The sequence below is a fragment of the Podarcis raffonei genome, chromosome 18 (assembly GCF_027172205.1).
Source record: "Podarcis raffonei isolate rPodRaf1 chromosome 18, rPodRaf1.pri, whole genome shotgun sequence".
NCBI classification, from domain to species: domain Eukaryota; kingdom Metazoa; phylum Chordata; class Lepidosauria; order Squamata; family Lacertidae; genus Podarcis; species Podarcis raffonei.
In genome coordinates this window covers 10,908,497-10,934,163 of record NC_070619.1, presented here as the reverse complement: position 1 = coordinate 10,934,163, position 25,667 = coordinate 10,908,497, and the positions used below count along the sequence as shown (strand labels likewise).

The following is a 25,667-nucleotide window of genomic DNA, read 5'->3' as shown; positions in this document are numbered from 1 at the left end:
CACAAGCGCCAGGAATCTGCCACCGTGGCCGTTTCGCTTCTCTTAACGCTACTAGGAAGCAGAATCGCCCGGGGCGGCAACGGGGCGGGGAGCGCGGCGCCCGGCTCCTCCTGCGCTCGGGCGGGTTTTCCTCCACCCCCGGAGCCTGCCTATTGGCTCCGGCAGCGGCTTGGCCTCGGATCCGCGATGGAGGAGGAGGCGCCGCGGAGATCTGCGCGCGGTGGTGGTGCCAGCCCGCTTGGGGGCGCCGCGGAACCGGCCAGCTGGACGCGCCTCCGACGCGCACGGGGGGTTTCCCGGAGCCCATAAAAGCCGGCCGGAGGACGCATGGCTGGACAGAGCCTCCCGCGCGTCCCGGCTCTCCTCTGCCTCCGCTGGGCTCCGTCCGGGCCCGCCCTGGACGCCCGCCTGCTCGGAAGCTGATGCGCCCTGCCCGTGCGCTTTTACGCGCGGCTGGTGCGCTTTTACGCGCGGCTGGTGCGCCATGGGAGACTCCCAGCGGCGGCCGCCGCCGGAGCCTTTGTCGGCGCGCTCCCGGCTCAGCTATTCGGTGGGGCACTTTCTCAACGACCTGTGCGCCTCGATGTGGTTCACCTACTTGCTGGTTTACTTCCACTCCATCCTGGGCTATAGCACCAGCCACGCGGGGGCGCTCTTGCTGGTGGGGCAAGTGGCCGACGGCGTCTGCACGCCGCTGGTGGGCTACGAGGCGGATCAGGCCGGCGGCTGCGGGCGCTACGGGAGGAGGAAGTCGTGGCACTTGGCCGGTGAGCTTGCAGCGGCGCGGGAATGGTGGAGAGGGTGGGGAAGAGAGATCGGGGGGGGGGTTGTTTGCAGGAAGAGCTGTGGCTTTGCAAATATCTAGGAAGAGAGAGAGACAGGCCCGGGCTGGGCAGAACCGGCCTTGCCTGGGGCTTGCCGGATCCTCCTCCGCCCCAGCATCTTGCTTCTGACAGAGGACAGCTGAGCACATCTCTTCCCGGCGTTTGATTATTTTATTTGTTTCCAAATGTGAGTTGGTTACATTGAAACCTCTCAAAGCCGCTTAACAGCACTGGCATCAGTGACAAAAACAGCTTCACATTTTATTTAAAAATAAATTGCCCTTTTAAAATGTGTTTTTTGGGGGGTTGTTTTAATTTTTATTAGGTATTTTGTGGTTTTATATCTTGATTTTGTTCTGTGAACCGCCCTCAGAGCCCCAGGTGTATATAAATTCAATAAATAAAAAATTTATTGTTTATTTTACACACAAATTCCTACGAAGCAACTTGCGACAACATCGCAGTATGGTAAAGCACATATTTAAAAATGCAATGTGGATTGGCAGTCTTAACAATTTTCAACCCAAGGCACTTAGTATCTGGGATAAGGGTGTTTTTTTAAAAAAAATCCTTCTCTTAAAAGGCTTTTAGCTGCCTTCATGTGGTACACTGTGCCTGAACATGGAGGGTTGATTTTAGATTACAGTGGTACCTCGGGTTAAGTACTTAATTCGTTCCGGAGGTCCGTTCTTAACCTGAAACTGTTCTTAACCTGAAGCACCACTTTAGCTAATGGGGTCTCCTGCTGCCGCCGCACGATTTCTGTTCTCATCCTGAAGCAAAGTTCTTAACCTGAAGCACTATTTCTGGGTTAGCGGAGTCTGTAACCTGAAGCATCTGTAACCCGAGGTACCACTGTATCTTGATAAATAGCCACTAAGTGCATCTGTGCCTTCAAAAAAAGTCATATGAGGTCAGGTCAGAAAGGTCATCAAGTTCAGCGGTCCATTTTCCACTCCATGCTTCTTTGATATTTGCAAGCAGGACTTGAGGAATACAGCTGTGTTGACTGGTTTGTTGCCCAGTGGTAGACTGCCATGGCTGGTGGAGGTTTATCTCTCTCAGGTGGGGCAAATGGTGAGAAAGGGGTCCTTGGAGTTGGGAGTCCAGCAGCCACTGTTGCTCCCATTAAAGGCAAAGGGACCCCTGACCATTAGGTCCAGTCGTGACCAACTCTGGGGTTGCGGCGTTCATCTCACTTTATTGGCCGAGGGAGCCGGCGTCCAGCTTCCGGGTCATGTGGCCAGCAGGACTAACCCGCTTCTGGCGAACCAGAGCAGCCCACAGAAACGCCGTTTACCTTCCTGCCGGAGCGGTACCTATTTATCTACTTGCACTTTGACGTGCTCTCGAACTGCTAGGTGGGCAGGAGGTGGGACCGAGCAACGGGAGCTCACCCCGTTGCAGGGATTCGAACCGCTGACCTTCTGATCGGCAAGTCCTAGGCTCTGTGGTTTAACCCACAGCGCCACCCGCGTCCCTTTTGCCCCCATTCCCTACCGCAATTCGAATCAATGGAGGAGATTACCTGCCGCAATTAAATTAATATTATTTAGAAACAGCGTTCCCTCCCCAGAGTGTGGAATGCTTCTTTGATACGATACGATAATCTTTATTGCCATTGTCCCCTACAGAATAACGAAATTGAAAAAAATCTACATCAGACATTCAGAAACCCACAAGCCTACTATCCCAGCCTGATTAGCCCCCTAAAAACTCTGATACCCCATTATTAAATACAATATACTCCCATAGAGACTACCTTAAAGTAAAGGTAAAGGGACCCCTGACCATTAGGTCCAGTCGTGGCCGACTCTGGGGTTGCGGCGCTCATCTCGCTTTACTGGCCGAGGGAGCCGGCGTACAGCTTCCGGGTCTTGTGGTGAGCAGGACTAAGCCGCTTCTGGCGAACCAGAGCAGCGCACGGAAACGCCGTTTACCTTCCCGCCGGAGTGGTACCTATTTATCTACTTGCGCTGGCATGCTTTTGAACTGCTAGGTTGGCAGGAGCAGGGACTGAGCAACTGGAGCTCACCCCGTCGTGGGGATTCGAACTGCCGACCTTCTGATCGGCAAGCCCTAGGCTTACACTGTGTTTAAAACCAAAATCGCATTTGGATAGAAACTGTTTCTCAGGCGGCTAGTCCTAGTCCTCTGGAATCAGGGATAGGGGAACACGGTGGCCATTCATACAGCCCCCATTCTCTTCACATTAAACATGAAAGCCTACAGTTGGTTAGAGCACGCCAAGGTCGCAGGTTCGATCGCCGTACGGGACTTATGCATATTCCTGCATTTCATGGGGTTTGTCTTGATGACCCTTGGGTCTCTTCCAAGTCTACAATTCAGTGATTCTATGTAGGAGGGAAACTATGATCAGTTAACGGCAAAACGTGGTTCCAAGTTCCGCAAACTCTTGTGTCTGAGAGAGGGCAGGGGAACTTCTAGGGCAGCTATTCATAAATCTTATAAAACCTCTCACATCTGTTTTTTTCGAAACCTGGACTTCCCCCTTCTTTCAGCTGTGTCTTGTAGGGAGACAACCCAGTTCCCTGACTCTTGTTCAGAGGTTGATACCTTGGCCCAAATCTTTCGCATCCATCGAGATCGCCTCCCTTTGCACCTTCGGGAAGAACTGGGCACCTCAGACATAATGATCTCCTCTTATCATGTTGTTGTTGTTGTTTAGTCGTGTCCGCCTCTTTGTGACCACCTGGACCAGAGCACACCAGGCACTCCTGTCTTCCACTGCCTCCCGCAGTTTGGTCAAACTCATGCTGATAGCTTCGAGAACACTGTCCCACCATCTCGTCCTCTGTCGTCCCCTTCTCCTTGTGCCCTCCATCTTCCCCAACATCAGGGTCTTTTCCAGGGAGTCTTCTCTTCTCCTGAGGTGGCCAAAGTCCTGGAGCCTCATCTTCAGGATCTGTCCTTCCAGTGAGCACTCAGGGCTGATTTCCTTCAGGATGGAGAGGTTTGATCTTCTTGCAGTCCATGGGACTCTCAAGAGTCTCCTCCAGCACCAGAATTCAAAAGCATCCATTCTTCGGCGATCAGCCTTCTTTACGGTCCAGCTCTCACTTCCATACATCACTCCTGGGAAAACCAGAGCTTTTACTATACGGACCTTTGTTGGCAAGGTGATGTCTCTGCTTTTTAAGATGCTGTCTAGGTTTGTCATTGCTTTTCTCCCAAGAAGCAGGAGTCTTTTAATTTCGTGGCTGATGTCACCATCTGCAGTGATCATGGAGCCCAAGAAAGTAAAATCTCTCTTTTGCATCCGTCAAGATCTCCCCCCTTTGCACCTTCGGGAAGAACTGGGCACTTCACACTTAATGATCTCCTCTTATTATAGAATTATCAAAGTGGAAGGGGCCCCCCAAAGGTCATCTAGCCCAACCCCCTGCAAGGCAGGAATCTCAGCTAAAGCATCCAAAACAGACAGCCATCCAACCTCTGCTTAAAGGCCTCCAAGGAAGGAGTGTCTGCTGCCTCCCATGGGAGACCGTTCTGCTGCCAAACAGCTCTTACTGTCGGAAAGTATTTTCCCGCACGTTTAGTCGCGGTCTCCTTTCTCGTCCCCGGAAGCCGCGGGTTCAAGTGCTGCCCTCCGGAGCAGGAGAAAACAAGCTGGCTCGCATCTTCCATGTGGCGGGCCTTGAGATATCAGAAGATGGCTCTCCTCTCAGTCTCCTCTTTCCCAGGCTGAACATCCCCAGCTCCTTCGACCGTTTTTCATCAGGCTTGGCTTCCAGAGCCTTGAACGTCTCCATTGCCCTCCTCTGCCCACTAGGCAGCACTCCTCCCTGTGCTACCTGTGCAACCTTCCTTGGGTGATTTTTACCTGTCTGGTAAAGGTAAAGGGACCCCTGACCATTAGGTCCAGTCGTGGCCGACTCTTGGGTTGCGGCGCTCATCTTGCTTTACTGGCCGAGGGAGCCGGCGTACAGCTTCCGGGTCATGTGGCCAGCAGGACTAAGCCGCTTCTGGCGAACCAGAGCAGCGCACGGAAACGCCGTTTACCTTTCTGCCAGAGTAGTACCTATTTATCTACTTGCACTTGATGTGCTTTCGAACTGCTAGGTTGGCAGGAGCAGGGACTGAGCAACAGGAGCTCACCCCGTCGTGGGGATTCGAACCGCCGACCTTCTGATCAGCAAGTCCTAGGCACTGTGGTTTAATCCACAGCGCCATCTCATGTAAAAACACGGTGATTCCCAGACCGTCCGCAGGCCGGATTGAGAAGGTGATTGGGCCGCATCCAGCCCCTGGGCCTTAGTTTGCCAGTGTGGTGTAGTGGTTAAGAGCAGTGGACTCGTAATCTGGTGAACCAGGTTCGCGTCTCCGCTCCTCCACATGCAGCTGCTGGGTGACCTTGCGCCAGTCACACTTCTCTGAAGTCTCTCAGCCCCACTCACCTCACAGAGTGTTTGTTGTGGGGGAGGAAGGGAAAGGAGAATGTGAGCCGCTTTGAGACTCCTTTGGGTAGTGATAAAGTGGGATATCAAATCCAAACTCTTCTTCTTCTTGCCTACCCCTGCTCTAGAGAGTTGGACCTGCCTGCCATAGGTGATCAGCAGGAGAGGCGCTTATCTGCGATCTCGTCCGCCAGATCCCTTCTGTCTTTTATGCTGAGCCTTGGTTTAGTTTAAGCATTAAATGTGTTGACTTCGTATGTTCCCGGCTGGAAGGACGTCGTTCCTGTTTACTCTCCCTTCTGATTCTCCCACTTCCACCGTTTCCCCTTGCGCTGAACTCTTAGGAAAACCTGGCCGGTGGGGTCATAAATTGCTACTTCAGGGCTTTTTCGACATGTTTGTTGGGACGCTGTGTTCCAACAAGAACAAGAGCTCCGCATGGCTTATCGCCACTGCCTCCATTTGCGATGAGTCAGGGCTTTCTGAGAACCCGCGACAAAAGATCGCTCAGCCCTGATCGTGTTCCCTCCGGAAGGAAGATCTGCTTCGCTCTCTCCTAATGCTACAACTCGTGGGCATAAAAATCACAGAATTGAGGCCCTCCAAAGGTCATCCATCCCAACCCCCCTTTGCAATGTAGGAATCTCAGCTAAAGCTAAAGCTGGAAACTACAACTAATCCAGAATGCGGCAGCCACACTGGGGACTGGGAGCGGCCGCCGAGACCATATAACACCGGTCTTGAAAGACCTACATTGGCTCCCAGTACGTTTCCGAGCACAATTCAAAGTGTTGGTGCTGACCTTGAAAGCCCTAAACAGCCCAGTATCCCTGAAGGAGCGTCTCCACCCCCATCGTTCTGCCTGGACACTGAGGTCCAGTGCCGAGGGCCTTCTGGCGGTTCCCTCTCTGCGAGAAGTGAGGTTACAGGGAACCAGGCAGAGGGCCTTCTCGGTGGTGGCGCCTGCCCTGTGGAACGCCCTCCCATCAGATGTCAAGGAAATAAGCAACTATCTGACTTTTAGAAGACATCTGAAGGCAGCCCTGTTTAGGGAAGCTTTTAATGTTTGCTGTATTACAGTATTTTAATATTTTTTGGGAAGCCGCCCAGAGTGGCTGGGGAAGCCCAGCCAGATGGGCAGGGTATAAATAATAAATTATTATTATTATATTATTATATAAAGCAGCCATGACAGATAGCCATCCAATCTCTGCTTCAAGGAAGGAGAGTCCACCTCACAAGGCAGTTGGGGCATTTGGTTATGACCCCGGTCATACCTTCTTTAAACACTTGTTCGTTTGTACGCACCAATTCTCTTCAAACAATACCCCTTTGTCACTGTTAATTGCACTGTGCGCCGTCTTCAAAGCCAATCGCGAGGCTTTGGCTTGACTCCTGCGTTCGTTCTTCTCCGAGTAGACCCACCGAAAGGAACGGCCACGACTCGCCGATTTTCAAAACGCGGGTGTGAGACTTTATATGGCCTTCTGCAAAGGTTGTGCATCCTGAACACGACTTCACACTTCCAGATCCGGCCCAATCGCCTTCTCAACTTGGCCCACGGATGGTCCAGGAATCAGCATGTTTTTACATGAGTAGAATGTGTCCTTTTATTTAAAATGCATCTCTGGGTTATTTGTGGGGCCTGCCTGGTGTTTTGACATGAGTAGAATGTGTCCTTTTATTTCAAATGCATCTCTGGGTTATTTGTGGGGCATAGGAATTCGTTCATTCCCCCCCCCAAAATATAGTCTGGCCCCCCACAAGGTCTGAGGGACAGTGGACCGGCCCCCTGCTGAAAAAGTTTGCTGACCCCTGGCATAAATAATATACACACTCTTGAATCGACAAAAATAAAAAACAACCATATGCAAATAATAATCTGTGAGTTTACAGAAATTAAACTTAAGTTAAATCTATACAGTCTCTTTTTCCCTCATATTCTTACTAACATAAAGTAGACGTCCTAGGATTTCCTCATGCAAACTTTTTTCCTGGTGTTGAATGTAATGATCCTTATTACCTTACTCTTTCTACGTTTTCTGATACCTTCTTACAACAATTTGTACCCTTGTTTCTTAACAGTTACTTTAAACAAGGGTCACTCAAATGTTGCCATAGGTATTGTAGCACTGTTATATTTCTGTAAATAACTCTCATATATATATATATTCCATTTTTGAAAGTGATTGTTTGGTGCCTGGCTGTGATTTTCAACCTCCCCACAGCCTCCGCAGCTGAGATTGGAGTTGAGTTGGTTTTTCCGGTGGGCGGCTGATGGCGAAAGCTGTGGCCAAGGTCCACAAGGGGATGAGTCCAGCTGGTCAAAAATCACGCCTCTGCTCACATGACCACAAAAAAGTGAGTGTGGGGCAGACTCTAGATGGGATACCTCCCTTTCCTATTTGAGGGTCAGCGGCAAGTTAATAATAATAATAATAATTTGTTATTTATACCCCACCCATCTGGCTGGGTTTCCCCAGCCACTCTGGGCGGCTTCCAGCAAAGTATTAAAATACTGTGGTCTGTTAAACATTAAAAGCTTCCCTAAACAGGGCTGCCTTCAGATGTTCAGGCTAGATCCTTATGTTTTACTCGAGAGTAGACCCCTTTGAAATGAACGGATGCAAGGAACTTGTGCCCTTTCATTTCACCGGGTCTGTACTAGCCTTGGGTAGATTTTTGTACGTGCAGAAACGCCCCAATCTCTGCAAGACTATATGAGGTTTTACCCAGCGTTTGCCCTGCTCAGAGTAAACCCATTGAAACGAATGGCCGCGACTGACTTGGGTCCATTGTTGCCAATTACCGTATTTTTCTCCCTATAAGACGCACCAGACCACAAGACGCACCTAGTTTTTGGAGGAGGAAAACAAGAAAAATAATCTGAATCTCAGAAGCCAGAACAGCAAGAGGGATCGCTGCGCAGCGAAAGCAGCAATCCCTCTTGCTGTTCTGGCTTCTGGGATAGCTGCGCAGCCTGCATTCACTCCATAAGACGCACACACATTTCCCCTTACTTTTTAAGAGGGAAAAAGTGAGTCTTATAGAGCAAAAAATACGGTAATTGGCTGAGGACTAGGAACTTAGTTTAACTTCGGGAAGGGACCCTAGAGAGCAGACCCGCTGAAATGAACTAACGTCGGATCTGCAAACTAAAGTTAACTGCTTTGTGCAGAATGCCGTCCTGGGCAGCTTGAATTTTACAGTTTTTTGGTTTTAATTTGTGGCGGTGAAAACCCCAGAAAATAATATCCTGCAGCAGAACGGTTGGCAGAGACACACAAACCTTGGAGGGGAGTGTTAGCTCTTGATAACGCCGTGTGTGTTTGTGAGGGGCAGATAACTCAGCAAAACTTTTTTTCTCTTTTAAAAAGAGGAATTGGAAAGTACAGATGCTGTATGGCTCAAACATCTGACTTTTCTTAGTCGCGCTGAGAAGTTCCCTTTTCTGATGAAACTTGCAAAAAGGGTATCATCGGTGGCCTGTCGCCTTCCTGGTTTTGTTCCTTTCCCAAATCACAGGAGGATTAATCATCAGAAAGCAAACAGATCCGCGTCCGAATTTTTCTGGTTCAAAGTGAATCTGGGAGCACTTCTAGATTGGGACAGAGGGTCTTGTGACTGGAGGGGTGGACAGACTTCTAAGGCTTTAGATAAGCAATGATCTCATCAAGCAGGTGAGATTTTTCTTCTTCAAAAAGGTGAACTTTGCCCAGGATGGGGGTGTTGGGGAATGAGGACACACGACCGAGCTACAAGCAATCAGCAAAGCGTTTTTGAATCCACTGGGAGATGTGTGTGGGCACATGTGACTGGATTTTAGCTTCATTTTGTGATGACATCTGTTGTTGTTTAGTCGTTTAGTCGTGTCCGCCTCTTCGTGACCCCCTGGAGCAGAGCACGCCAGGCCCTCCTGTCTTCCACTGCCTCCTGCAGTTGGGTCAAACTCATACTGGTAGCTTCGAGAACACTGTCCCACCATCTCGTCCTCCGTCGTCCCCTTCTCCTTGCGCCCTCCATCTTTCCCAACATCAGGGTCTTTTCCAGGGAGTCTTCTCTTCTCCTGAGGTGGCCAAAGTCTTGGAGCCTCAGCTTCAGGATCTGTCCTTCCAGTGAGCACTCAGGGCTGATTTCCTTCAGAATGGAGAGGTTTGATCTTCTTGCAGTCCATGGGACTCTCAAGAGTCTCCTCCAGCACCAGAATTCAAAAGCATCCATTCTTCGGCCATCAGCCTTCTTGATGGTCCAGCTCTCACTTCCATACATCACTACTGGGAAAACCTTAGCTTTAACTATACGGACCTGTGTTGGTAAGGTGATGTCTCTGATGACATCTGTAGAAAGGAAGAAAAGTAGAGATGCATTTATTGTTTCAAATTTACTACCTGCCCATAGCAGCTATAATCATCGTCATACATACATACAGTGGTACCTTGGTTCTCAATCAACTTGGAACCCAATCGCTGCAAACCTGGAAGCAAGCGTTCCGGTTTGCGAACATTTTTCGGAAGCCGAACGTGCTCCGTTTTGAGCGCTACCCTTCCCATTTGAGTGTTACGCTGAGGTCTGTCCGTTTTCACTATTTACCGCTATTTTTTGCTCTATAAGACTCACTTTTCCCCTCCTAAAAAGTAAGGGGAAATGTGTGTGCGTCTTATGGAGCGAATGCAGGCTGCGCAGCTATCCCAGAAACCAGAACAGCAAGAAGGATTGCTGCTTTCACTGCGCAGAGATCCCTCTTGCTGTTCTGGCTTCTGAGATTCAGAATATTTTTGTTCTTGTTTTCCTCCAAAAACTAGGTGCGTCTTGTGGTCTTGTGCTCTGGTGCGTCTTATAGAGCGAAAACTACGGTATTTTGCGTTTTTGTGACTCTCTTTGTTTTGTTTCTGTGACTGTGTGGAACTCAGTTCAGCTACTGATCGTTTGTGTGTGTGACTGCAGTACATTATTGCTTTCATTTAATGGATCAAAAGTCCCGTCAGATAGTAAAATTCATGTTAAATTGCAGTTTTAGGGGGCTGTTTCTAAAAGTCTGGAACGGATCAATCTGTTTTGCATTGCTTTCTATGGGAAAGTGCGCCTTGGTTTTGGAACGCTTTGGTTTTGGAACGGACTTCCGGAATGGATAAAGTTTGAGAACCAAGAGAACACTGTACATTCATAAAAGCTGTTGTAGGAAAATCCTTGAAAAAGACCCAACCAGGAATAGAGGAGCAAAACAGCCAGTAGGCTTGATCTTTATTTGACAATTGTTGCAACAATACTTTCACCCACCACATGGAAGTAGCAGGATGGCTCCCACTTTTATCAGTTTTACAGAGATACCCACAACACACCTAAAATTACATCATGAATACATCAAATGTTGGGAGGAAGACCTGATCATCAGGGCTTGCCCCTGCCACTCCCTCGACCTCCACCATACACCAATTGAATGTTGCAAAAGAGATATTTACATGCCCCTGTTTCCCAGCCAAGTTAATCACACCCTTTTGTCTTGATCTTGGCTTGCTATTGTTTAAAACCAAAGTGCTGCACCAACAAGCATGAAACAAGCCCTCTGCAGCGCCACAAATCGAACTCAGTGGTGTGAACGTTGGAAAATGTTGATCGCTTCTCCTACCTGGGCAGTTATCTTTCCACAAGGGCCGACACGGATAACAAAATCCAGCATCGCCTGAGTTCTGCGAGTGCAGCTTTCTCCCAATTGAAGCGCAGAGTGTTTGAGGACCGGGACATTCGCAGGGAAACCAAAATGCTTGTGATATGAACAGATTTACTTTTCCTTTTCACTTGTTTACAAAGCTGTTGCACTGCCAACCTTACTGTATGCTCGTGAAACGTGGACCACTTATAAACGCCATCTCCAACTCCTCGAAAGATTCCATCAATGGTGTCTCCGAAATATTTTACACATCCCCTGGGAAGACAGGCGAACAAATGCCAGTGTACTGGTAGAAGCAAAGATCGCCAGCGTCAAAGCGATGATTCTTCAACATCAACTTCGTTGGACTGGTCATGTTGTGCGGATGCCAAATTGCCTTCTAAATCCGGCCCGTGGACGGTCCGGGAATCAGCGTGTTTTTACATGAGTAGAATGTGTCCTTTTATTTAAAATGTATCTCTGGGTTATTTGTGGGGCATAGGAATGCGTTCGTATTTTTTTCCAAAATATAGTGCGGCCCACCACAAGGTCTGCGGGACAGTGGACTGACCCAAAGCTGAAAAAGTTTGCTGATCCCCTGGCTTAGGGCCTCATCAAACCTAAATCCACCCCTGGATACCACTGTACAGTAGTACCTCGGATTACATACGCTTCAGGTTACACACTCCGCTAACTCAGAAATAGTGCTTCAGGATAAGAACAGAAATCGTGCTCTGGTGGCGTGGCAGCAGCAGGAGGCCCCATTAGCTAAAGTGGTGCTTCAGGTTAAGAACAGTTTCAGGTTAAGTACGGACCTCCATAACGAATTACTGTATTTTTCACTCTATAAGACACGCCAGACCACAAGACGCACCTAGTTTTTGGAGGAGGAAAACAATAAAAAAAATATTCTGAATCCCAGAAGCCAGAACAGCAAGAGGGATCGCTGCGCAGCGAAAGCAGCAATCTCTCTTGCTGTTCTGGCTTCTGGGATAGCTGCACAGCCTGCATTCGCTCCATAAGACGCACACACATTTCCCCTTACTTTTTAGGAGGGAAAAAGTGAGTCTTATAGAGCAAAAAATACGGTAAGTATTTAACCCGAGGTATTTAACGCAAGTATTTAACGTGGGTGGCGCTGTGGGTAAAACCTCAGCGCCTAGGACTTGCCGATCGCATGGTCGGCGGTTTGAATCCCCGCGGCGGGGTGAGCTCCCGTCTTTCGGTCCCAGCTCCTGCCCACCTAGCAGTTTGAAAGCACCCCAAGTGCAAGTAGATAAATAGGTACCGCTTTCTAGCGGGAAGGTAAAGGGCGTTTCCGTGTGCTGCGCTGGTGCAGGCTCGCCAGAGCAGCTTCGTCACGCTGGCCATGTGACCCGGAAGTGTCTCCAGACAGCGCTGGCCCTCGGCCTCTTAAGTGAGATGGGTGCACAACCCTAGAGTCGGACAAGACTGGCCCGTACGGGCAGGGGTACCTTTACCTTTACCTTTACCACTGTATATATATTGAGCAGTCCGTAAGTGCTTCTGAAATAAACGGAGAGCACCTTTGCGGAGCCTGCTCCCAGTGTTTTAAAATGCCCCTTCCTTCTATCTCTCTCTTATTTCCTTCTCTTGTAGGTACCATCTGCGTCCTCCTGTCCTTCCCCTTCATTTTTAACCCTTGCCTGGGATGCTCAGAGAACACCCCCCAGTTTGCAGCCCTCATCTACTTCATCCCCTTCATCGTCATCTTCCAGTTCGGCTGGGCTGCTACCCAAATCTCCCACCTCTCTCTCATCCCAGAGTTGGTGGACAGTGATCATGGAAAAGTGGAGCTCACAGCTTTCCGGTGAGGCCTGGCACTCAACCAAAGGACTTTCCCACCCCGACCTGGCCACAGTGATCCACGCGACGGTCACCTCCTGGCTTGACTACTGTAACTCGCTCTACGCAGGGCTGCCCTTGAAGCTGACCCAGAAACTCCAGCGGTTGCAGAATGCTGCAGCGAGGCTCCTTACGGGGTCTCTGCCATGGGAGCATATTCACCCAGTGCTTTTCCAGCTGCATTGGCTCCCGGTGGAGTACAGGATCAGGTTTAAGGTGCTGGTTTTGACCTTTAAAGACCTATGCAGCCTAGGACCCTCTTACCTACGGGACCGCCTCTCCCAGTATGCCCCACGGAGGACCTTAAGGTCCACAAATGACAACACTTTGGAGGTCCCAGGTCGCAAGGTGGTTAGATTGGTCACAACTAGGGCCCAGGGCCTTTTCAGTACTGGCCCCGATTTGGTGGGACGCTCTGTCCCAAGAGACCAGGGCCCTGCGGGACTTGACATCTTTCCGCAGGGCCTGCAAGACAGAGCTGTTCCGCCTGGCCTTTGGTTTGGACTCAGTCTGACCCTTATGTTTCCCTCCCCTTACGGTTTTGATTTATGGGCTACTATTAAAATGAGGCTGCATTTTAAATTGCATTTTAAGCTGTATTTTAATTGGTCCCCCCCCCTTACGATTTTACTGTAATTTTACTGGTGCTAGCCACCCTGAGCCTGGCTCTGGCCGGGTATAAATAAAATTTATTATTAAACTCCATCCTTGAACCGCGTGATTCCTGACCGCATTCTCTCCCATGGCTTTTACAGGTATGCCTTCACCGTCATGGCCAATATCACTGTTTATGCAGCAGCCTGGCTCCTCCTTCACTTCCAGGTGGGCCACCGCGGGCAGCCAGAGCAAAGCCACCACCTCGGCCGCCACGACATCCCCGTCTTTCGGGTGAGTGCAAGTGTCAGGGAAGTGCCATCGGCTCAGGGGCTGAGGGGGGGAAAGACAGATGGATTACAGAGAGGCCCCAAAGATCGTGGGAAGCAGCACTTCCTCAGCGGAGGAAGGAAGCCACGCCTTTAGTGGGGAGGAGACGCAGGGCTTGGAGGATGCGAGGCGGTGCCAGGACCCTTGCCTGAGCAAAGCGGGGAGGAGGGAGGTCGCCCCAAGCCTTCCTCGCGCAGTAGGCTTTCGTGCAAAGAGAGGAGGTGTAGTCTGGGGGTCAGGAGACTGCTCTGCTGGGGAAGATTTGAGGACCGCCCACTCTCAGATTCTGCTAGTGAGCAAGACATGGAATAGAGGCGCTCTGCATTGTAAAGGTTTTTAATAATAATAATAATAATATCTTTATTGTCATTGCCCCCTCTCGGGGACAACGAAATTACTTGACTGCTCCATAAAAACACTAATTAACATATTTTTCGCTCTATAGGACGCACTTTTCCCCTCCAAAAATGAAGGGGAAATGTGTGTGCGTCCTATGGAGCGAATGCAGGCTTTCGCTGAAGCCTGGAGAGCGAGAGGGGTCGGTGCGCACTGACCCCTCTCGCTCTCCAGGCTTCAGGGATAGCCACCTGAATCCTCCGGAACACAGCGGGAGATGGAGAGCAGCGCAGTGCCTCTTCAGCCAAGTGGGAGGAGAAGTGGAAGGGTTTCTCCTGCCGCTTTGCTGAAGGGGCACTGAGCAGAGAGGGGGATAATTTCCCCCCCTTGTTCTCCCCCTCTAAAACAAGGTGCGTCCTGTGGTCGGGAGCGTCCTATAGTGCGAAAAATACGGTAAAACAATACAGTGTAGTACAGCAAGGAAGATTAGATGACTTTCAAAGTCCAGGCTTCCCATTCAGGGCCGAGATCGCTCTGGAGAAGAAGCTGTTCTTAAGACGGCTCGTTCTTGTCTTCATCATCCCGTATCTCCGTCCCGACGGCAGGAGCTCGAAGAGACAGTGACCAGGATGCGATGGATCTTTTACTATGTCCAGTGCCTTCCTATGGCACCTTGTGGCATAAATCTGCTCTAAGGTGGAGAGTGGGCAGCCAACAATGCTCTCTGCTGCCTTAACAACTCTGCACAACCCCATCCTGTCCTGGGTAGTACAGCTTCCGTACCACACACATAAGCCATAAGTGAGCACGCTCTCAATGGCACAGTGATAGAAGGTAAGCAGCAGTTTCTGCGGAAGATGGTTTTAGCACCAATAATAAAGCTCTGGAACAGACCAGTGAGGCATCTTGCCTGATTGCTCTCAAGCAACCACCCGATAGCCATAACAACAAGGAAGAAGCGGAAGTGTGTCTTTCGAGTGAGTGCAAGGAAAGAAGCGGAACTGTGTCTCCGTTCCACCAGGGTCCTTAATTGCTTCTGGGCCTTTGATGATGATGGTGGTGATGATCGTAATAGCAACAACCACCACCAACAACAAATAATAATAACTAATAATAATAATTTATAATAATACAGTGGTACCTTGGGTCACAGATGCTTCAGGTTACAGACTCGGCTAGCCCAGAAATAGTACCTCGGGTTGAGAACTTTGCTTCAGGATGAGAACAGAAATCGTGTGGTGGCAGCAAGAGGCCCCATTAGCTAAAGTGGTGCTTCAGGTTAAGAACAGTTTCAGGTTAAGAATGGACCTCCGGAACGAATTAAGTACTTAACCCGAGGTACCACTGTATTTAAAACATGATAAAACATCAAAACATTAAAAACTTCCCTAAACAGGGCTACCTTCAGATGTCTTCTAAAAGCTAGATCGTTGACATCTGATGGGAGGGCGTTCCACAGGGCAGGCGCCACCACCAAGAAGGCCCTCTGTCTGGTTCCCTGTAATTTCACTTCTCGCAGGGAGGGAACCACCAGAAGGCCTTCGGAGCTGGACCTCAGTGTCTGGGCTGGACGATGGCGGTTCAGGGATACTGGACCGAGGCCGTTTAGGGCTTTCAAGGTCAGCACCAACACTTTGAATTGTGCTTGGAAACGTCCTGGGAGCCAATGTAGGTCTTTCAGGACCGGGGTTATATGGTCCCGGCAGCCGCTCCCAGTCCCCAGTCTGGCTGCTGCATTCTGGATTAGTTGCAGTTTCCAGGTCACCTTCAAAGGTAGCCCCACGGAGAGCACATGGCAGTAGTCCAAGCGGGAGATAACCAGAGTATGCACCACTCTGGCCAGACAGTCTGCGGGCAGGGAGGGTCTCATCCTGCGTCCCAGATGGAGCTGCCCTGGACACAGATTTGACCTGCGCCTCCATGGACAGCTGTGAGTCCAGAATGACTCCCAGGCTGCACACCTGGTCCTTTGGGGGCACAGTGACCCCATTCAGGACCAGGGAGTACCCCACACCTGCCCGCCTCCTGTCCCCCCAAAACAGTCCTTCTGTCTTGTTAGAATCTGTTATCCGCCATCCATCCTCCAACCGCCTCCAGACACTCACACCAGACCTTCACCGCCTTCACTGGTTCTGATTTAAAAGAGAGGTCGATCTGGGATCTCTGCAACTCCTTGCTGCAGGATGGAGCTCAGTTGATGGGGGGGAAAGGGCCGTTTCTGGGAGTTTTTGTGGGAAAGGAAGATGGACCCTCATTCCTTGTTTAGAGGCAGTTGGATCCCGAATGGCATATATGTTACACAGAAAGTCAAAGCCTCTTCTTGTCTCTTGGAAGAAATTTAAAGAATATTTAGCTAAATATTGTGATAGAAGATAAATTTGAAAATTCCTGGAAGTAATAAATAGGCTTAGGCGTAGAATAAGAATACGTGGCAGTCAATATTAAGGATTAGAATATTAATAAAGGAGAAGAGGTTAGTAAATGAAAGCAATCAATATAATTAATATAATTAATAATATAATATAATTAGAAGTATGAATTTGGAGAACTGACATAATGAAATTGGAGGAAGTCAAGTTCTCAATGTAATGAGAATTAGGTATTCGAAGAAACCATTTTTCTTTGTGTTTAGTTTATTGCATAGCTGTCAACCGTCCCTTATTTGGTGGGAAAGTCCCTTATCCCAGCACTGTGTCCCGCTGCTGTCCCTTATTGATGATGTCCCTTAAATTTCCCGGGTTTCAAAGGAAGCAGCTCCTCTCCCTCCCTCCCTGCCGGCCAGGGAGGAGGGAGGCTCCAACTGTGTTGCTTGGCTGCGTTGCTCACCCAATAAGGAGTCTGAGAACGACTGGGGGGTGGAGCTTGCATGCCTTGTGCTGATCAAATCGGCTGCCTTGCCTGGGGACTCGCCTTTGCTCAGCGCTTCCCAGCAGAGAGGTGACAGTGGTTTTCCTTGCTGTGTCCCCTTTGCTGGGTTGCTGCGCTGTGGGAACCACCGCTTGAGGCTTTGTTTGGCTGCTGGCTGGGCTTTCTGCCTTTGGCTCGGAGGGGCTCAGAAGTTGAACATACCTGTGTTAGGAAAATCCCTTATTTTGGCTGCTGATCCCTTATTTTCGAGGCTGCTGGTCCCTTATTTTCAAATCTGTAAGTTGACAGCTATGGTTTATTGTAGTGTGTTTGTTGTGTGTTTTGTCACATCATTTTTGTGATAAATGTTGAAAATCAATAAAAAAATTGGGGGGGAAAGAAAGTCAAAGCCTTTCTCTTCCCGCCCCCCAAATTCAGAACCTGTCTCTGATCGTGGTGGGCATCGGCGCTGTCACTTCGCTTCTCTTCCATCTGGGCACGAAAGAAAAGTGCTCCCCAGTTTCCAGGCTGCCGGATCCTGAGGAACGGACCCCCCTGTTGCCCCCGGACCGAAAAAGCCCAGCTCGGCCCCTGCTCCTCTGGAAACACTGGCTTCTGGAGCCTTCTTTTTACCAGGTGAGTTCAAGCGGGGAAGGGAGCAAGAAGATGGTTGTCCCCAGGCAGGTGACCGGGTCCCTGTTGCCTTAGCCCCACGGGATATAGGGGGCCTAGCCCCAAATCCAGGATACTGAGGGCCTTCTGGCGATTCCTTCCCTGCGAGAAGCGAGGTTACAGGGAACCAGGCACAGGGTCTTCTCAGTGGTGGCGCCCTCCCTTCAGGTGTCAAGGAAATAAACAACTATCTGACTTTTAGAAGACATCTAAAGGCAGCCCTGGTACTGATCTTGAAAGCCCTAAATGGCTGTGTATCCCTGAAGGAGCTTCTCCACCCCCATCGTTCTGCCCGGACACTGAGGTCCATCTCTGAAGGCCTTCTGGCTGTTCCCTCCCTGCGAGAAGTAAAGCTACAGGGAACCAGGCAGAGGGCCTTCTCGGTGGTGGTGCCCGCCCTGTGGAACGCCCTCCCATCAGATGTCAAGGAAATAAACAACTATCTGACTTTTAGAAGACATCTGAAGGCAGCCCTGTTTAGGGAAGCTTTTAATGTTTGATGCATTACGGTATTTTGATATTTTGTTGGGAGCCACCCAGCGTGGCTGGGGAAGCCAAGCCAGATGAGCGGGGTATAAATAAATTATTGTTGTTGTTGTTGTTGTTGTTGTTGTTGTTGTTGTTATAGTGCAGGCTTTGAAACTTAGGGCTACACTGACTGGGTAGTGTGTCCCAGACCTGGACCTGTTTTAATTCTTCGTATTACCTTTTTAACCTAATGTGCCGAGCCTATTTTGGGGCCATTATATGTTTTATATACATCTGCATTTTAGATTCCCGGCGCTGGCAACTAAATTTTTACATTATTGTTTTAGGGTAATTTAAATGTCACAATGCCAGTAATATCGTTTGAATTCTGTATTATCAGGTTGCTTCTCTCTAGCATTTTTGTCTTATCTTGCTATGGCTGTATGCTAATGCAATAAAGGTTTGATGATGATGATGATGATTATTTATTGTTATTTATTTTCTCCTGGAGGATACAGTCATACCTCTTGTTATGTTTGGTTCAGGTTACGTTTATTTTCTTAAATTGGAGTCCCTAAAAAATAGGGGGCATCTTATACACAGAAAAATACGTTATATAATATTCCTCCCCTGTCTCGCCTCTTTCTTTCCAGGTGGCAATGTTGTATATGGCTACACGGCTCATCGTCAACCTCTCCCAAACCTACATTGCCATGTACCTCACCAATTCGTTGATGCTCCCTAAGGTGAGTCTGACTGGAGGTAGGCTTGGTGCTAGAAGCATCCTTCACCTGGTTGCTAAGGCAACCGGCTCCTGAGGATGCGAAGGACCAATTTCATTTCCCCCCCCCAAAAGAAATTTATTGGTTTTCCAAATTTATGACAAACATAAAAGAAAAACATTACGATACAAAAAACAGACAAACATTTATCCTAACTTTTATAATCCCACTTCTGTTAGGTGACTTCCTTGAATGCCCTTAGCCGACTTTCCATCTAACTCATTGTAGCAGTTTTCCAATACTATTTTCAAATAAAATTAACGTCTTTATTTCTTTTCATATTAACGTCTATCCACAGTGTTATGCAATTTAACATATTCAACTCCTAAGCCAATCGTTACTTAATGTGGATTACGAAATGTTTGCTAATATTTTGGCCGATAGGTTGAAGAAGGTTCTGTCAGATAATATTCACAAGGTCCAGGCAGGATTTCTGTCAGGTCCGATATATATATAATTATAATATAATTTATTATTTATACCCTGCCCATCTGGCTGGGTTTCCCCAGCCACTCTGGGCGGCTCCCAACAGAATATTAAAAACACGACAAAACATCAAACATTAAATACTTCCCTAAACAGGGCTGCCTTCAGATGTCTTCTAAAAGTCAGATAGTTGTTTATCTCCTTAACATCTGACGGGAGGGCGTTCCACAGGGCGGGCGCCACCACCGAGAAGGCCCTCTGCCTGGTTCCCTGTAACTTCGCTTCTCGCAGGGAGGGAACAGCCAGAAGGCCCTTGGGAGATGCACCCCGGTGTCTGGGATGGACGATGAGGGTGGAGATGCTCCTTCAGGTCTACTGGGCCATTTAGGGCTTTAAGGGTCAGCACCGACACTTTTGAATTGTGCTCGGAAACATCCTGGGAGCCAATGTAGGTCTTTCAAGACCAGTGTTATATGGTCTCGGCAGCCGCTCCCAGTCCCCAGTCTAGCTGCCGCATTCTGGATTAATTGTAGTTTCCAGGTCACCTTCAAAGGCAGCCCCACGTAGAGCGCAAGGCAGTAGTCCAAGCAGGAGATAACCAGAGCATGCACCACTCTAGCCCAGCACCCCCAAACTCGGCCCTCCAGAAGTTTTGGGACTACAGATCCCATCATCCCTGACCACTGGTCCTGTTAGCTAGGGATGATGGGAACTGTAGTCCCAAAACATCTGGGGGACTGAGTTTGGGGATGCCTGCTGTAGCGAGTTTCCGGGTCACCTTCCAAGGCAGCCCCACGGAGAGCGCATGGCAGTAGTCCAAGCGGGAGATAACCAGAGCATGCACCACTCTGGCTAGACAGTCTGCGGACAGGGAGGGTCTCATCCTGCGTACCAGATAGAGCTGGGAGACGGCTGGTCCTGGTTTTCAGCTCTTCCTCCTCCATAGATAACAGAGTCCATCCCGTTTTCCCCCCTGACTCTTGCCTTCCTGCAGAGGTTCATCGCCACGATTCCCCTGGTGATGTACATTAGCGGCTTCCTCTCCTCGTTTCTGATGAAGACTGTGAACAAGAAGATTGGCAGGAACGTGAGTAGCTCACACATGCATCTCTGGGTTATTTGTGGGGCATAGGAATCCGTTCATTATATTCACCGTATTTTTCGCTCTATAAGACGCACCAGACCACAAAATGCACCTAGTTTTTGGAGAAGGAAAATAAGAAGAAAAATATTCTGAATCTCAGAAGCCAGAACAGCAAGAGGGATCGCTGCGCAGTGAAAGCAGCAATCCCTCTTGCTGTTCTGGCTTCTGGGATAGCTGTGCAGCCTGCATTCGCTCCCTAAGGCGCACACACATTTCCCCTTACTTTTTAGGAGGGAAAAAGTGAGTCTTATAGAGCAAAAAATACGGTGTTTCAAAATATAGTCCGGCCCCCTACAAGGTCTGAGGGACAGTGGTCCGGCCCCCTGCTGAAAAAGTTTGCTGACTCCTGGTCTAGTGTGTTTCTCTTTCCCTCTATAATTTTTCAAAATCTCTTCTTTTCTTGCCTCCTCTCTCTTTAGCTCACATACTTCGTGGGCTTGCTAATCATCCTGGCGTTTGCTTCCTGGGTGGCACTGGCTGAAAGAATCGGTGTGGAGATCTATGGGGCAGCCGTCCTTCTGGGCACCGGTTCGGCCACAATCCTGGTAACCTCTCTCTCCATGACGGCCGACCTCATCGGCAGCAACACAGTACGTAACAGGGGCATGCGCAGAGCGCATGGGCAATCTTGCCAGGGAAACACGCACACATACATCATCAGTATGCGGGTGATACCCTGCTCTACCTCTCTTTTAAATTGGAACCAGTGAAGGCGGTGAAGGTCCTGTGTGAGTCCCTGGAGGCTGGGTGGCGGCTAACAGATTGAGGTTGAATCCTGACAAGACAGAAGGACTGTTTTGGGGGGACAGGAGGCTGGCAGATGTGGGGGACTCCCTGGTCCTGAATGGGGTCACTGTGCCCCTAAAGGACCAGGTGCGCAGCCTGGGGGTCATTTTGGACTCACAGCTGTCCATGGAGGTGCAGGTTAATTCTGTGTCCAGGGCAGCTCCATCTGGGACAAAGGATGAGACCCTCCCTGTCCGCAGACTGTCTGGTCAGAGTGGCGCATGCTCTGGTTATCTCCCACCTGGACTACTGCAATGCGCTCTACGTGGGGCTACCTTTGAAGGTGACCCAGAAACTGCAATTAATCCAGAATGCGGCAGCCAGACTGGGGACTGGGAGCGGCTGCCGAGACCACATAACACCGGTTTTGAAAGACCTACATTGGCTCCCAGTATGTTTCCGAGCACAATTCAAAGTGTTGGTGCTGACCTTGAAAGCCCTAAACAGCCTCAGTCCTGTATACCTGAAGGGCCTTCTGGCGGTTCCCTCACTGCGAGAAGCCAAGTTACAGGGTACCAGGCAGAGGGCCTTCTCGGTAGTGGCGCCCTCCCTGTAGAACGCTGTTTACCTTCCCGCCGGAGCGGTACCTATTTATCTACTTGCACTTTGACGTGCTTTCGAACTGCTAGGTGGGCAGGAGCAGGGACCGAGCAACGGGAGCTCACCCCATCATGGGGATTCGAACTGCCGACCTTCTGATTGGCAAGTCCTGGGCTCAGTGGTTTAACCCACAGCGCCACCCACATCCCTTATTATAATATAATTTATATCATATGTTGTTTCATTCCATTACATCTTCATAACACACTTTACAGTACATTTTGAATTGTAGCAATTTTCAATTCTGTGTGTATGTATGCTGAGCTTTTCTGGAGCCCATTTGGCAATCTTGTTTTCTCCGACAGCACAGCGGTGCCTTTGTCTACGGAGCTATGAGCTTCACGGATAAAGTCGCCAACGGAGTCGGCGTCATGATCATCCAGAACTTGCACCCGTGCCTGTAAGTAGGAATGTTGCCAGCCGAAGCCGCAGACCGTAGCATAACAGCATGTGGCAATTGCAGGGTCCGAGACGCTTTGCTCCCGTTGAGAGCAATTCTGAGAAGGAACAGCCCTTGGATAATAAACCTGATTTGAAATAGAGGTATAATAATTTTGATCTCAACTTGGTTACCGTATTTTTCGCTCTGCAAGATGCACCAGACCACAAGACGCACCTAGTTTTTGGAGGAGGAAAACAAGAAAGAAAATATTCTGAATCCCAGAAGCCAGAACAGCAGCAATCCCTCTTGCTGTTCTGGCTTCTGGGATAGCTGCGCAGCCTGCATTCGCTCCATAAGACGCACACACACATTTCCCCTTACTTTTTAGGAGGGGAAAAGTGAGTCTTATAGAGGAAAAAATACGGTATTTATCATTTTGATGCAAGCCGTTTAAATGCTTTGCCGATTCGGCCTAGGATTTTATATATGTTAAGTGATGAACTAATAGGTTTAATTTCATAATGTGAAGATCTAAGGATGTTAATGTTTAAGTTAAATTTTATAAGAATTGTGGTTTGGAAAACCGTTAAAAGGATATGCAATGAAATTCAACCAAGGTGAAGCGAGGAAGTCACTCAACAAAGTTAATAATTGTAATTTTTAATAAGGCTATGGTTTATGTTTGTTTGTCTTATCTGTTCATTTGTTTATAATATTGTGAAAACCAATAAAAAAAATTTAAAAAGAGAAATATCATATTTTTTGCTCTATAAGACTCACTTTTCCCCTCCTAAAAAGTACGGGGAAATGTGTGTGCGTCTTATGGAGCGAATGCAGGCTGCGCAGCTATCCCAGAAGCCAGAACAGCAAGAGGGATTGCTGCTTTCACTGCGCAGCGATCCCTCTTGCTGTTCTGGCTTCTGAGATTCAGAATATTTTTTTTCTTGTTTTCCTCCTCCAAAAACTAGGTGCGTCTTGTGGTATGGTGCGTCTTATAGAGCGAAAAATACGCTAAATGCTTTGCCGATCAAGTGGTACAGCCATACCTTGGTGGCTGAACAGAATCCGCGATCGTTTTATTGTTTTCATATGCTGCAAACTGCTTTGAGGTTTTTCTTAAAAGTATAAAGCGGCGTTGAAATTAAATAAGTAAACCTGCTGAAAACCTAGGCGCGGCTTCCGATTGGCTGCAGGAGCTTACCGCACTCATCCGGAAGCCGTGTGGGACGTTCGGCTGCCGAAAATTGTTCACGAACCGGAATGATCGCGTCTGGGTTCGCAGCGTTCAGGGAACCAAAAGGTTCGAATTGCAAGCCGTCCGTCAAGCGAGGGATGACTGTACATCATTTCCCAGAAAGCTCTCGCCTGGCTTGTTGGCCACTTCCGGTTCTGTACGCAAGAGATCTCCCCGGAATTTGGCCCGAAGTCGCTCTTCCTTAAACAGGTTGGAGGATGGATGGCGGCTAACAGATTGAGGTTGAATCCTGACAAGACAGAAGGACGGTTTTTGGGGGACGGTGGCGGGCAGGTGTGGAGGATTCCCTGGTCCTGAATGGGGTAACTGTGCCCCCGAAGGACCAGGTGCGCAGCCTGGGAGTCATTTTGGACTCACAGCTGTCCATGGAGGCACAGGTCAATTCTGTGTCCAGGGCAGCTCGACCTGGTACGCAGGATGAGACCCTCCCTGCCCGCAGACTGTCTCTCCAGAGTGGCGCATGCTCTGGTTATCTCCCGCTTGGACTACTGCAATGTGCTCTACGTGGGGCTACCTTTGAAGGTGACTCGGAAACTGCAATTAATCCAGAATGTGGCAGCTAGACTGGGGACTGGGAGCGGCCGCTGAGACTTTATAACACCGGTCTTGAAAGATCTACATTGGCTCCTAGGACGTTTCCGAGCACAATTCAAAGTGTTGGGGCTGACCTTGAAAGCCCTAAACGGCTCAGTAGACCTGAAGGAGCATCTCCACCCCCACCGTTCTACCCGGACACTGAGGTCCAGCGCCGAGGGCCTTCTGGCGGTTCCCTCATTGCGAGAAGCCAAGTTACAGGGAACCAGGCAGAGGGCCTTCTCGGTAGTGGCACCTGCCCTGTGGAACGCCCTCTCACCAGATGTCAAAGAGAACAACACCAAGAGATTTTTAGAAGACATCTGAAGGCAGCCCTGTTTAGGGAAGCTTTTAATGTTTGATGTATTACAGTGTTTTAATATTTTTTTGGAAGCCGACCAGAGTGGCTGGGGAAGCCCAGCCAGAGGGGCGGGGTATGAATAATAAATTATTATTATTATTATTTATTATTATTTATTAACAAGCCCCTGTTGCCTTCCCCTTTTCCTTCTCTCTCCCCAGGACGGAACACTGTTGCAGCAACTGCATTCCATTTTACCGTTGGGTGATGGTGGCCGTCACTGGAGGAATGGCCGTCGTCGCCACCTTGGGCCTCGCCTGCATAATGATTTGGCCCATCCGCGTCCGGTTCCGTAAGTCGGATTTCGTTTTGCCTTGGGGGGGGGGAGACGGGGACCCGGCCAGTGTAAGAGGTGTCCCCTCACAATGAATGAATGAATTTTTATTTGTTACAGGTAGGTAGCCGTGTTGGTCTGCCGTAGTCGAAACAAAATAAAAATAAAAAATTCCTTCCAGTAGCACCTTAAAGGAAAAGGGACCCCTGACCATTAGGTCCAGTCGTGACCAGCTCTGGGGTTGCGGCGCTCATCTCGCTTTATTGGCCGAGGGAGCCGGTGTCCAGCTTCCGGGTCATGTGGCCAGCAGGACTAAGCCGCTTCTGGTGAACTGCGCATGGAAACGCCGTTTACCTTCCCGCCGGAGTGGTACCTATTTATCTACTTGCGCTGGCATGCTTTTGAACTGCTAGGTTGGCAGGAGCAGGGACCGAGCAACGGGAGCTCACCCCGTCATTGCGGGGATTCGAACCGCCGACCTTCCGATTGGCAAGTCCTAGGCTCTGTGGTTTAACCCACAGCGCCACCCACGTCCCTATATATAACCTTAGAGTTCCTATAATGAAACCTAAATGAACAACTTCAGTGAAATTTGTTTCTCGCTTCCTCCTGTAGATGACGTCTCCGTTTCAGGACTGGCCGGCACGCGATCCCGGGAACTCAGAGACTCTGAAGGGGGTGAAAATCCTGGGGTCGTCAACTGAGGCTATGTTTCCTTTGAAAGGGGAGCGATCCAGAAGACGCCACGGCAGGGAGAACCCAAAGACTGGGCTGCCCTCCCCTCGACCCAACTGTTTTCCTCTTGAGAATCGGGACCATTCGCAACTCTTTCCTTTTCCCCCTCCTTGCACATTTTGCACAGTTCTGTCTCGTCACCCGCCCTGCCCTTCCATTTGCACGTCAAACACAAAAGTTACTAGACCTCATGAAAGAAGACATTCTCCACCCCCCAAGTCCCTATCTCCCCTGCCCTCGCCACATCAGACCACTTTTATATACATATATATATATATAAATCTACTTGTATATAAGAATTATAAATAAAGGTGTGTGTTTTTATTAAAAAAAGAAAGAAAAAGGAA

General features: G+C 49.3%; 1 protein-coding gene across 2 annotated transcripts; it reads left to right on the top strand.

The window, feature by feature from the left end:
- The first annotated feature begins 149 nt into the window (after window positions 1-149).
- Window positions 150-25,667, top strand: MFSD12 (major facilitator superfamily domain containing 12). Of its 2 annotated transcripts, none has more exons than XM_053372661.1 (10): window positions 150-767; window positions 12,510-12,720; window positions 13,511-13,643; window positions 17,301-17,498; window positions 18,656-18,748; window positions 20,205-20,297; window positions 20,774-20,899; window positions 22,046-22,140; window positions 24,473-24,603; window positions 25,201-25,667. In XM_053372661.1, exons 1-10 carry the CDS (start codon window positions 485-487, stop codon window positions 25,287-25,289), a joined length of 1,452 nt encoding a protein of 483 aa, XP_053228636.1. In that variant the 5' UTR covers window positions 150-484; the 3' UTR covers window positions 25,290-25,667. The 2 variants fall into 2 exon arrangements, with proteins under 2 accessions (XP_053228636.1, XP_053228635.1); XM_053372660.1 differs by having other exon boundaries at window positions 152-767; window positions 20,774-20,944.

Coding starts and splice junctions, on each gene's coding strand:
- MFSD12 (XM_053372660.1), top strand. CDS start 485: ATGGGAGACTCCCAGCGGCGGCCGCCGCCGGAGCCTTTGTCGGCGCGC. Junction 13,644..17,300: donor ACGACATCCCCGTCTTTCGG/GTGAGTGCAAGT, acceptor CCCCAAATTCAG/AACCTGTCTCTGATCGTGGT. Junction 24,604..25,200: donor GCCCATCCGCGTCCGGTTCC/GTAAGTCGGATT, acceptor TTCCTCCTGTAG/ATGACGTCTCCGTTTCAGGA.